The sequence below is a fragment of the Zootoca vivipara genome, chromosome 3 (assembly GCF_963506605.1).
Source record: "Zootoca vivipara chromosome 3, rZooViv1.1, whole genome shotgun sequence".
Taxonomy (NCBI): domain Eukaryota; kingdom Metazoa; phylum Chordata; class Lepidosauria; order Squamata; family Lacertidae; genus Zootoca; species Zootoca vivipara.
The window spans coordinates 89,506,112-89,519,516 of NC_083278.1; the positions used below are offsets into that span (position 1 = coordinate 89,506,112).

At 41.6% G+C, this 13,405-nt stretch overlaps 1 protein-coding gene across 2 annotated transcripts in view; it reads left to right on the plus strand.

Moving 5' to 3' along the window:
• Window positions 1-1,058: 1,058 nt before the first annotated feature.
• The window catches only part of TMEM63A (transmembrane protein 63A), a 34,640-nt gene continuing 22,293 nt past the window's right edge, over window positions 1,059-13,405 (plus strand). The window contains exons 1-7 of one of the 2 annotated variants that reach the window (XM_035111441.2): window positions 1,059-1,175; window positions 3,748-3,933; window positions 4,737-4,816; window positions 6,926-6,980; window positions 8,462-8,499; window positions 10,038-10,180; window positions 12,290-12,341. In XM_035111441.2, the coding sequence (XP_034967332.1) occupies window positions 3,757-3,933; window positions 4,737-4,816; window positions 6,926-6,980; window positions 8,462-8,499; window positions 10,038-10,180; window positions 12,290-12,341 (545 nt within the window). In that variant the 5' untranslated portion in view covers window positions 1,059-1,175; window positions 3,748-3,756. The other variant, XM_035111443.2, reaches the window with a different exon arrangement.

Here is a 13,405-nt window from a genome sequence, read left to right on the forward strand (position 1 = left end):
TCCACAAGAAGTCGCACTCTCCTCACTTGTGATTCCTAGGAACTGGTACCCAGAGAGGCATCCTACTTTGGACAGTGAGCAGAACACAGCCATAATGATTCGTAGTCATTGACAGCCTCATATCTTCCTTTGTCTAATGGAAAAATAAGAAAAGCTGGTGGCTACCACTACATCTTGTGGAAGCTAACTCCATAGTTTAAATATGCATGGTGTGAATGAGAACTTTTTTTTAGTTTGTCAGCATTCTTCCAGCATTCAGCTTCCTTGAATGGTCCTGAGTTTTAGGATCATGGGAAAGGAAGGAAAACTTCCCCTTATACAATTATGCATGTTGTGGAGAAAATGAAAAAATTCCTTCAGTAGCACCTTAAAGACCAACTAAGTTTTTATTTTGGTATGAGCTTTCGTGTGCATGCACACTTAGACCAACTTAGTTGGTCTTTAAGGTGCTACTGAAGGAATTTTTTTATTTTGCTTCGACTCAGACCAACACGGCTACCTACCTGTGTGGAGAAAATGGATATCTCTCTTCCCACCTTAATCAAAATACACCACAATCCTAACCATGTTTACTCAGAAGTAAGCCATACTGAATTAAGTGGGGATTATGTCCAGATAAATGAAGTTAGGAGTGCTTTTGAGCATGTGTAGGTTGTTTACCCCACACCACTAGGTAGAACCACCAAATCTGTGACCTTAACAGAGCTTCTCCTGTTAGAATACACAACCTGTGAAGGGGCCTCGAAATACTCGCATCTTCATACAGCCTGGAAAGTCGTAGCAGACCTATACTTGAAAACGACGCCTGCAGCTGTCTTGTTTCCTCCCGCCGCACCTTCGAAGAACGCAACTACACAGCCTTGTCGTCACCTTACAGAAAGCGGGCGGAAGTACGTCGGGGCGCGGCCTGCCTGTGGTGCCGAAGGGCGTGTCCGCCCGCCAGGGAAGGCCGTTCTCTTGAGGCCACAACAAGGCCCGCCGCAGGTGCAGCGAGACTCACACCGAGGAGCGGTGGGCAGGGCAGGGCCTGGTCCACATAACGGGAGCGGCGCATGCGCGGCTCGGGCAAGTCATCTGTTGCATTCGCGGCGCTTCCGGAGGGGGCGGGGTGGGGCGGGTTCACCTGCGCCCTCGTCGTTCCCACTTAGCAGAGCTGGTGGCAGCGGCCGGCTCAGGTAACGGAGGACGGGGCCATTTCTGGCCAAGGAGTTGTGCGCGGCGGTAACCGGGCGGGCTTTCCTCCTCGAAAGCGAAATTAAAGCAGAGGCGCCACCCGTGGCCAGGAGGTGGGAAGGTGGGGCGGGGGGTCCTTTGCCCCTGCCCAGCAGGGAGAGCAGCAGCAGCAGCAGCTCCTCTTCGGCTGCTTCCCAGCCACTTCCTGCTCTCTTAAAGTGTGTGTGAGTTGTGCCCAAGGTGTGTTTGTGTGTGTGTCTCCGGCACCCACCTAAGCCTCCCTCCCGGCTCCTCTTCCCGGCCCCTGCTGCGACTTCAGGCAAGTCCCCTCCGTCCTCTCTTCACCTGGCTTCCATTTTCTCTTTATTATCAAGTGGAGGCGACTTTCCTGGTGAATTGTGCGTCTCTTGCATTCTTTCTTTCGCCACCTGCAGTTCTAATCTCGAATGGGCCCGTTATTTTATAGCCACGTTTTGTTTTACAACTGTTTCTCTTTTTTAATGGCTTCAGAGGCCCCAGGTCTATAACAGCTGTATGAGTTGGCAGAAATCCAGCCGCTTAACTGGTGCGGGTGGTGGTGGTGAGAAGCTGCCCAGTTAAATTTCAGCAGGTTCTGTGGGTGCTAAAGCACATGCCCCCTGCCAGGGGGAAGGGGAGGGTGGCAGCCCTAAACTTTTGGGGACGAGGGAGGGGCAATTTTATATCCTTCATCCCTACTTCTCGTAGGGTAGACGCCCACATTTTCTTAATATATCAGAAGTTAAGTTGGGCTGTGATCTAATTTCTGAGCCTCTCCCAAGGACCTGCACTGGGTAGGTTATTGCTGGTTGACATTTGTTAATAAATAAAATACCTTATTCTTCTGTTGAGGAAAGTTTCGGCAGGCTTGATAATTGCTGAGATGATGTGTAATTATCAACAGCTGGTGCTAAATCTGGGATGGCTCTCTTCTGCCCTCTGCAGGTTGTAGACTGCCCTGAAATTATTTTGGTTGCAGGCAAATCAGAATTTCAGAAACATAAGGACATTCATTGTCCTGTGTTACCTCTCTTGTGGAGCTGTGATTTGGTGGATAAAATAAACGCTGCTTTCTGGTTCGTTCCCTTGAAGTTAAATTAATGTGTGGGATGACAGGACACGAACAAGTTTCATCTCTAAACCAGTGTTTCCCAAACTTGGGTCTCCAGCTGGTTTTGGACTACAACTCCCCTCATCCATAGCTGCCAGGACAAGTGGTCAGGGATGATGGGAACTGTAGCCCAAAAACAGCTGCAGACTCAAGTTTGGGAGACACTGATCTAAACAGATAATCCACCCATCAACTTGCCTGTTAACCATGAACTGCATCTGTTTTGGAATGAGGCCTAACATCATAGAATTTTGTAAAGAACATATTGGATGTCTTCATTTGGATGGTTTCTTGTACACTGTAAAATTACAACTGTGAAAACATAAAGTTCCTTCATAAGAATGTAAAATTTGATTTTACATCAGATTTTTCTTTGCCACTTGCTGTGAGCTCTTAAATAATTTTATCTTTGCATTCATCTTTAGATGATTTGCCTGTACATGCACAACTTCATGATGGCTGGTTGTCACCTACAATTTAAGAGACTATTCAGTTGTTTATAGCGGCTGGATGGGGCTGAACCAGTTTCCTTCATGCTTAAAGCGTGAAATTATGAATATTTCTAAAACAGTTTAAGGTATTGGATAGCTTTGATACTTGGCTTTGCCCTGCAAAACCTCTAGAACAGGTCTTCCCTTGAACAGGTCTTACTCTCTTGAAATTACAAGATTTTTTACATGCAGTCCTCCAGAACTACTATAAAATTAATACTTGTGTTGATCGACTACATTCCACAGTAAAAATCACAAATCTGGTGCTTGCCAGTGCCAACCACAAAAGCATACTTGAGGATCTTTATTATTTTTACATAGGATGTGGACACAGAGGTGACCTATTATTTGGCAGTGGTGAATTTCAGACTCTGTTTCTCTCCACCCCTCTGTGATATATATGAATGAGAGAAAATGATAGAGTGGGGAGATCCATTCTGTAGGGGCATTTTTTGTGTCGTAGCCGAGCTAGAAAATGACAGATCTGTGGTGTTTACAGTTCCATCCTGCTACAGGCTTTTCCCAGTTCAGTCCTTTCATACTATTTCCTTCATGACTTGGGCCTTGATGACTTAGAACAGGCATCCCCAAACTCAGCCCTCCAGCTGTTTTGGGACTACAAATCCCATCATCCCTAGCTAATGGGACCAGTGGTCAGGGACAATGGGAACTGTAGTCCCAAAACAGCTGGAGGGCTGAGTTCGGGGTTGCCTGGTTTAGAACATAGAGGTAGCACTATCGTGACAAAGTACCTACTTGCAATAAAAGCTTATGTTTTGATTGTTTTGATTGAACTGTTGCAAAGCTATTTAAGTAATGGGGAATAGTTGTTGTTATTAATATAGATTTTGCTTCAGCCATTCTTTTCTGACTTTGGTTGCTCTCTCTCTCTTTATATATATATATAATGCTTTCCTGTCGGTTGTAACTTGCCCTATGATTTTGTTTTCTAAGTGAAACAACATGGTTCCATTCTTTGGAGATATGTGGCTGGATCACTCATGGAATGGGACTAAAACAGACATCCGTGCTAGCAATGGATCCTACTGCTACAGTGGAGCACGGGGAAGTACTGTGCTTCAAGGTGTAAGCTTTGGTGGAGTCCCTATTGTCCTTCTGCTCGATGTAACTTGCTTTTTGGTAAGTTAATTTTAGGAGTCTCAACTTTGGCAGATAACTGCCTCTTATACAATCCCCAAGTTCCCAAAGCAGGGTCTGAGGAAGGGCTTGGTGGGGCAATGGTGAGGCTCAAGAAGTATGGTTGGTGTGCTACGTCAATTGAGCATGTGTGTTAAGACAAGTCCCAGAATCCTCTGCAAAAAAGAGAAGCTCTATGGCGGATATGGAGAAAGTGTTCCCTTTAAATAAGCTGGACTTACTGTCCAATCCAATAGGGCTTGTGTTCTTAAGGGTGAATCAGCATGTAATTTACCCTGCTGAAATAGATGCATCCTTTGTCTTGCACAAATGTTTTCCATCCCTTCAGACAGACTGTCTGCAAGGTGTGGCTTGTCCTGACCAAAGAAATATATGTGGAGGGGATGCAGAATAAGTGTGTGGTCATCTTTGGATAATAGGATTTGCAACACTTTCCATTTTTTTTAGTCTCTTTGAGATGGGAGCATATGGTAGTTGCCAAACTATATTTAAGAGTGCCATGTCAGAATTAACATGGGTTTGTCTGAATTCTTTCTTGTGAAGCTTAAGACAGGTATTTCTCACTCTTCACAGCACATGTTTTATTCTTTTTGCTCTAAAAAAGGCCCTGTCCAATACTAGCCATAAGCTATTTTCTGGTGTTACAACAATAAAAATCCAAAGTTTTTGTCAAGTATGAAAAATTTGGTCCTGGTGCTCTAATGGCACTGTCATATCTGAAGCCAGCTTAACATGAAATAACGAAACTTTATGCCTTTGAATGAATGTTACTTCTTTTCTTTTAGATTTTATTGTTGGTATTTTCTTTTATAAGAAAAAGATTCTGGGATTATGGTCGTATTGCCCTGGTATCGGAAGCATTGAGGTAAATGTTTGTTTATTTATATAATCCATTTGCTTATTGCATTTATATTCTTCTCCAAGGAAGTTGAGGTGGTGTACATACTTCTCTCCTCCCCACTTTATCTTCACAGCAACCCTGTGAGGTAGGCTAGGCTGAGAGGCAGTGACTGGCCCAAGGTCACCCAGTGAACTTCATGACCAAGTGGGGATTTGAACCCCGGCCTCTCAGGCAGTAGCACAGCTTCATGCCTGATATAATAGGCATTGTCATAGACCACTAACACCAACAGTTCTATGGATTACAAAGAGGAGGAACTGTGACACTAAGTACATTATTAGGAATTCCTTCGGTAATGGGTTTAAAAAATAATAATAAAAAAGAGCAGCATGTTTGTGGCTGGCATAGCTGCCAAGTCTCCCGTTTTTTGCGGGGGAAACCCCGTATTTTAAACCGTTTTCCGCTGGCAGCCCAGATTGGAAAAAATCCCGTAAATCCCCTGGATTTCTTACCTGCCAGGGAGGCTCCATTTTGGGTGCCGGCGCCGCCCGATTTCCGGTGCTCATACATGGGTAGCGGGGCACCGGAAGTCGCTTCTACGCATGTCCAGACATGCATAGAAGCGACTTCCAGTGCTGCGCCGCTGCTGATCCCGCATTTTTCAGCGGGAGACTTGGCAGCTATGGTGGTTGATGTGTGTGCATGTCTGTGGTTCCCATGAAAATTATTTGGTCATGCATGCTATTGATTAAAAAAGAAAAGCCCATTGTCAACGATGAGTTTAGAGCATTACACCTAGTTTAGCCCTGAAGTACATATTTTTTTTAATTTGCGAAACCACTGTTTCGTTCAAAACATCTCTTGAGCAAAACAGCTGTATAAGGCTAGATCTCTAGGAAGAATCGGCGAGTGCAGGGCATGTTCGTTTCTTGCAGTGGCTGAAACAGTGCTTATTCCAAGCGTGCCCTTTTCCAGTTGCTGCATGCTGAGGTCAGAGTTTGCAGAAAATAAAACAGCATTTTAATTTTAATATGAAGGTTTTGCAAAGACTGTTCTTGCTCAAAACCTTTGAGCAAAACTGAAGGGGAACAAACAGCTACAATGTGTAAACATGAATTGGGAGTGAAGGAAGAGAGAAATGTGAAGACAGGTGGTGAAGAGTTAACCTAAGGACACAGAAGGAGGAAAGAATCATACTACCTGAAACTTACCAGAATGTTGTCAGTTACATATTTGAAGGGCGAGGGGAGAAGTCTTTTTGTAGCTTCCCCCAAGGTTGGGTTGCATCATGGGTTATTTAGAAAGCTATACCCTCTGCTGAAATAGGGGAACATGTCAGCAAGGGAAAGAAGAACAGCAAGCAGACTTCCTTGACCAGCTTTCTGGTGACAGATTCAAAAGAGATATTCATTTGGAATCTCACAACATTTGCTGCTGTGCACTTCCATGGTTGTCATTCTTGAGCAGTGGGGACATGCACACAACACATGAATACCTCTCATGGTTTGGATGGGATCCATTGATTTACTAGTTAAGAGGCAGAAAATGTAAGCCACTTATTTGGGAACATCCTTGCACCAATGGGCTTGTGGAAATACTGGATCTGAGCTATGTATTGTATCACAGTGTCATGGGCTGGCTCTAGGTGTAGGCTGGGTGGCGCGGGGCACCAGGGTGCCGGCCCAGCAGGGGGCGCCGTGCTGCACCCTGCGCCCGCCCACCAGCCGCGCCAAGAAACGGGGCGGAGCGGGGGCGCCGGAGCGATCTCGGCACCACGGCGCGCGACACGCTTGAGACGGCCCTAACAATGTCTAGAAATGAAGAGATGGTCCTCTTAGTCATGGAATGAGATCTAGAAAAATATTGCTTTGAGGTCTTTTTTCGGGAGCAAAGCATTATATTGACATGAGAGTGAATAATTTCTACAGAAAGGATTATTTCAGAACCCCCCTCCTAATTGTCTAAAATGCTCATGTTTTCACTCTAGTATGCTTTCCACCTAACTATTTGTTTCTTTTCCCTTTTGAGTACTTCTGCTAGCTGCTTTATTTGAGCTTCTTTTAAATATGCTTTTGAGTAAAGTTTTGTGAAGTCTAGTGTTCTAATTTTGAAGTCTTCCTTTGTGCATTCTAGTGAAACCGCTGTATCTACTGATTTACCCAATCCTGATGATTTGGATCCTGATGAAGTCAGTAATATTTTGCATTAAGCTTCTCCCATATTCTTGTATGTAAAATGTGTCATGAATACATATTCCATAGGAAAATGTTCCGGTGACTGAAACAATAATTGTTTATCAGTAGTGTGAAGGATTCTTTGCTTCAATGGCTTCTATCTTCCAGTGCTTCATCAACTGATTATAGTTATGTTTTTCTTTAAACCTTACGATTAAAATGAGGTAGAAAACACTACTGTGAAGAAACGTACAGTGTGCAGTAGCACAACACTTCATACTTACTATGAATTCTGCTTAAATATAAAACAAATTGACTAGTAACTATAATTTGCAACAGTGTATGATTGTTCATCTCAAAAATGTCACCGAAGCACCAGTAATTATGGCAATAGAATTATTCCAGTGACCTACTGGATGCTGTATTTTATATTGCTACAACCCACCCTGAACCCTTCTGGTAAAAGGCAGGTAATAGGTTTAATAATAACAATATTTGCTGTTCATGGCAGGAGTTGCTTTCAAATGGCTTTAGTTCATGTTGTCTCCTTGTAATCATTTAGTTGTACTGTTGTTTTACTTAAGGAGTCCAAACGTGAAATGATGTGTATAATTTCTTGAGTTAGTGAAACAGCGCTGTAGACTATGAATAGTTCACTTGGTTTGATTAAAGTGATGTAGTCATTGAGGTAGCCCTTATCTCTCTCTTGCTTCTTTCTACTTTCATGGAAGGTCATTGGTTCAGGAAACTCAAGGTCCATGGCGCTCCTGATTTAAGAGGTTTCTAAGGGGAGTGAGTGCGAAAAGTGTGATAGCAGGCATGATTAATCTAGGAGTACCCAATTGAAGCACAACTGAGTGATGAGCCCCATCACTCTTGGGAGTTCATGTTCCCATGAGGTCACAAAGCTTGCTCACCATCATTTCCTCATTCATGTTTGGATCCCATTTCACTCGGCTTGCCTGAGGAGTTCTAGACTTGAAATGAACTGTATTTCCTCTCTTTTCATCTTGCTTAAAAAAGAAACTTTTCTAAAGGTCCATGTTTTCTTATTTCCCCACCCCACCCCACCCCACCCCCCAAAAGCCTTCCAATTACTTTGGGTATTCTCTGAAACATTGTGTCCTGATATTATTAGGAGGCTTAGAACCAACCCAAAGTGTTTCCCCCCCCCCCTGTAAAATAAATTACAAATATAAATTTATAATTTGATTATTCTGCCTCTTACCCAAGCAGGAGAATGGGAGAGCTTTTGGGTGTAGGAGCTGTTTCTGCTCATGCAAAGGGGATAGCTTCTAATTACTCCCAGTTTCCTGTTCCAATTTGCAGCTTCTTGTACATGCCATTTTGGATAGCCCCACAACCCCAGGAGCAGCTTTTCAGGGAATATGTGCAGCTAGAGCTTGGAAGAAGATGTGGGAAACCTTGCTTGCTCTGCTAATGTTTCTCTGGATCCCACTCAGTGTTCAAAAAAGAATATTTCTGCTTCTTCTAGGGTTTTTGTTCTTGGATGATATCTGCCTTTCGAATGAGGTGAGTACGCAAAGTAGCAGAAATCTGAGTGCTATTTATGCTATACATTGCTTAATAACAGTTTCTTAGCAATTTTGAAAACAGAGGGCTGTACATTTTTAATGTTCTATGCTTTATCATTGCAGCAATTGGATTTTGGTTAGCCACCTTGAGAATTATTAATAAGACGGAATAGAAAGCTTTTATATTAAATACAAGAAGGGACAGAACTATCGTTAAAATGGTTAGAAAAACAGTAAGCCCACAGCTTTGAAATAAGATTTGAATTGTGTTATGTAAAAGTATTTATAAATCGTTTAATGTTTTTTTTAAAAAAATCTCTAATTCGTATCCCAGTATATGTCATTTCTTTCTTTTTTTGTCTTTTTTAAAAAAGGCTAATTCATTATTATATGAAGCAAGCCTACACACTTCTTTGATCTTTTACCATCTTAACAGCTGGATAGACTGGCTGTGATGACACCAGTCCCCAAATAAAAATTCACTAGGGAAGGATCATTAGATCTTGCTGTTGACTCATTATATGAGCTTACCAAGAAAATAATGGTTCTAAATTTGAGTTTTTAAGATGTTCTCAAAAGTAGGAAGTACAAGCTTCCTTAGGGACTCCACTTTCAGTTTCCCACCTCTGCAATTTATCTCATTTCAGGAAACTTTTTTCCAGTTATAATGAATAGTAGTGTACTTCTGCGTTTCAGTAAAATGGTTTTCAGGATCACAGCTCTTACCTAGAGCTCTGTGCTTTGCAGTAAATACTGTCATGGTTGAGGGTTAAATTTAATGTTGTCGCAGAACTGCCAACCTAATGATGACAATTAAGAAAATACCCTGCTATAATAGTTAGTTGATTTCTGATTTTAAAATTTTATATGGTTTTTATGTATGTTGTAAACCTCTTTGTTTTTTTAAAAAAATAAATATACAAATGAAATTATGTATGTATCTCCTCTGAAATAAGAGGAAATAATTTTCAGGTTGGTATATTGGAATTGTGTAATGCTGTCTAGCTCAGTAGTTTTTGATGTCAGTATTGCTGAGTTCTACAGTGAGGAAAGCTGTCCTACTCCATTACAAAAACATAATTTTTTTTATTGTGTTTACTGTGTCTTTCTGCATCTGCAGGATATTGTATTTAGTGTAATAATTCTGTTCAAAGGTTTAGCTGCATTTCAAATTGGCATCTGCTTTTGGTTGTGCAAATAATTCCTCCCTAATCCAATTTTTAAAAAGTTTTTCATTTCGTATAGAATTGAATCGGGAGAAAGCACTCACATTCTATAAACTTGAGTAGAGAGTGGGCTAAATGCCAGTTGTTCTTTCCATGTGGATGTGCTTTTGTTTGAACCTGCTCAGCATCTTTTTACCGTCTAGCCTCTTTTGCTTCTGTATCCATGTGACCTTTTATGATACCACCATATTGTACAACACAGAGTATTTTGTCTGCAACTGTAATGCAATCCTTAGTCAGCCTTCTCCTTAAGCATACGCCCACCTTTGTAAAACTTGGCAACTGACCTGTTCTGTTATTTGTGGTGCAGCGATGAAGAGATTCGTGTAAAATGTGGGGATGATGCCATTACCTACCTCGCCTTTCAGCGCCATCTCATCTGCCTGCTGATTGTAGTCAGCATGCTGTCTTTGTGCATCATACTTCCTGTCAATTTATCAGGCGACTTACTTGGTGAGAACCTTTTATGACTTGGTGTTCCATGTCACTCTTAATGCCTTGATGACCAGGGCTTGCTTATTCTTACGGGGTCTGGTTAGAAAATCTCTCTGTAGTGGGTCCAGTGATTAAAGTACTCTTCTGTAGGTGGGATATATTATAGTTATTTCATTTTCTCCAGAAAACCTTTGGGCATCTGGTAAAACCTCTATTGTGGCTTTGACAGTAAATTACTGCTTCTATATTGGAGTAGCACATCTGTGTTGATGATACCCTATTACTACTCCATGCAGGGTGCAGGAGAGTACAGTGGTACCTCGACTTACGAATTTAATCCGTTCCGAAGGCACCTTCGTAAGTCGAAAAATTCGTAAGTCGAAAAACTCCATTGGAAACGCAATTTCCCATAGGAATGCATTGAAAACGGAAAAATTTGTAAGTCGAAGCAACCCTATCTAAAAATTTGTAAGTCAAAAAATCCCTATCTAAAACCGCTGCAGTTTTTTTCTGGATGTCGAGACATTCGTAAGCACGTGGCCATTACCCCCATTCGTAAGTCGAAAAATTCAGTTGTCGAGTCATTCGTAAGTCGAGGTACCACTGCATAAGCATATGCATTGGTATTCAGTAACCAGACTAAGTTTTTTTGCCAAGTATATTAGATTCTCACAATGTGTCTATATTAGCTGGTGTAGGTAGTTTTCCTTCTGAACCAACAACTCCGGCTTGGAACACATCCTAGGCTGTTTTAGCCATTCTGTTCACCATTGTGGCCACTGAAAATATAAGAATTCCATGTCTCAGCATACCAAAGATAATGGCTATGAACAGAGCTAAACAGTCTTTTATCCCAGGATGACACAAAAAGCGAGTCAACAACTCTTAATAATCCCGAGGCCTCTTTCCATCGCTTTTTAAACTAGCCTGTGTTTACATGACCAAGGGGGTTTGAAAAGTTAAGGGGTGATTATGTTGGCAAAAAGACTACATAAAAAGAGGATTGTATAATGCATAATACATTCAATGGAACTGAATGTGGTACACTCAAAATCTGTCTCTTTTTACATGCGATGCTTAAGGCGCTGCAGCTTGTAGGTAAGAAATCAATAAAACTAAGAAGGCATGCAGTATATATATATATATATATATATATATATATATATATATATATGAATGATCAGTATATCTAGCCAGAGTTTGTGCTTTCTCTGTCTTTTAAAGGAACCCAGAAGCTCATTTTTAGCATTTATTATTACTGAGAAAATAACATCATAGGAATCAGGATGTTTATACCAAATGGTTAAAAACAATATCCGAGTGGTGGGCCTATGATTCCACAGTGGCAAAGAAATTAGAATCTCCTACCTACTCCTTAAACAGCAGAAGGGAGTGGTGGCGGCTTGCTCCTGCCTCTTTCCTTTATATTTCCTGGTGGGGGGGAAGAAGAGTCTTTTCTTCCTTCCTATGTGATTTTTAGGCTCCAAAAGGTGCTAACCTAATGAACTTGTGGAATCTGGCAGAGGGACCCAACTGGTGTAAGCATGCTTGTTTGGAGTTTGTCTGGGGTGGGAAGGTATTAGCAGTGGGAGAATGGCCGTGTGTCCCTTCCAAGGGAAGGGTGAGCACAGAGATGGAGGATACATAATGATGTCAATGAATTTTAAGGTTATCTATTTCTTTCCTCGCTAACTCAATGAGTCCTTCAACTTGGCCTGACTTCTTGTAGTGCATGTGTGCAGATATTGCATGCCAGATTCCCAGTGACTTGATCTTTGAGCGCAAGTAATAGCTACTGCAATGCTTTAGGATTTGAGGCTCAGGGGTCATTTCTGCCCCATTCCTCCATTATTTTGCACAACTGGATGGTAAAAAAACCCCCACTAGTCTTGCTTGCTTGCCCTTGTCTATAGCATCCCTGGTGTGTATACTGATGACATGTTCTATACTAATAATGGTTTTTATCTGTATTACAAACTGCTTTGAGATTTATAAATGAAAGCGGTATATAAGGGTAGAACCGTTATAATAAAACAGTGGTAATATTATAGTGATGCAAGAGCATTTTGTTCTTTTTAAATGAATTAATTCAAAGTGTGTATACTGTGCTGTTGTCCTGTTTTTCAGATAAAGACCCTTACAGCTTTGGCAGAACTACTATTGCAAACCTAAGAGCTGGGTATGTAACTATTGAGGTGTTAACATCATATATGTATATTGTGTGTGTACTGTAGTATTCACCCGAGTCTCACGTTCCTTGATTTTACCACTTGGGGACTTCTCCCCGCCATATAAGTAAAAAGCAAGTATTGGATGTAAAGCAGGCATGGCAGAACAAGATATACAGAAAGTGTACTGCATTTTACTTATCCCTGGCTTGATTTGGAATAGACTTGGGTAAAATAATTCTTCAGAAATATATAATTTAATTTCCAGGAGTCTTCACAAATGTTCAACCCGTTGCTATTGGAAGTACCGTGGGGTCTAAATGTTCCTTCCTTTGCCCTCAAAGTTAAGGCCCTTCAGGTTGACCTGTTTATTGTGTTTTCATCCTGAAACATGCTTGCACAAAGCTTACATGGACTTTGGGTCGTAGCTAGTCTTTCTTGAGCATTCTTTCTTAATTGTTTGTGGGGCAGTTATGTGACAATAAATATGAATCCCACATCCATCCTGATTACCTTGCAGCATATTTATATGTATTATTGCTAATCATTCATTTATTTAACCCGTCCTTTTCAGTGAATTCACTCATCACTGTCCAAACCGCAAAAAAAGGTCTTGATTTGCTTGGGTGACAGAGTTCTTTAATTCACTTTAACTGTAGCACAGTTTCTGTTATGCGCTATAACACCGCACAAAATGTTCCAAGTGTTGGGAAACTTGGGAAATGTAATTCCTGGGCCTCTCAAGTCTTTATTTTGTACATGAACAGCCCTGGCAACCACTTCTCTCAGGGTTTGCGCACCTGAGTCATTGCTGTAACAGCACTGCAGGACAAAATGCTGGTATCACTACCAAGTCAGCTCCCATATCATGTTTCCCTTTTTCCATATTTTAGCTAACTCCACCCTAGTTAAAAGTCTTTGGTTATGATCTATTCAAGGTCACACCTGCGTTTCCCACTCTGTTCAAAAGTGAAAGTATTTTCCCACTCCCAGGCTAGACCATATAATTTTCCCTCCCCACTTTTGGACCCTTTTGCCGCTTACCAGAGGGAAAACAGAAACCGAAAAAAGAAAA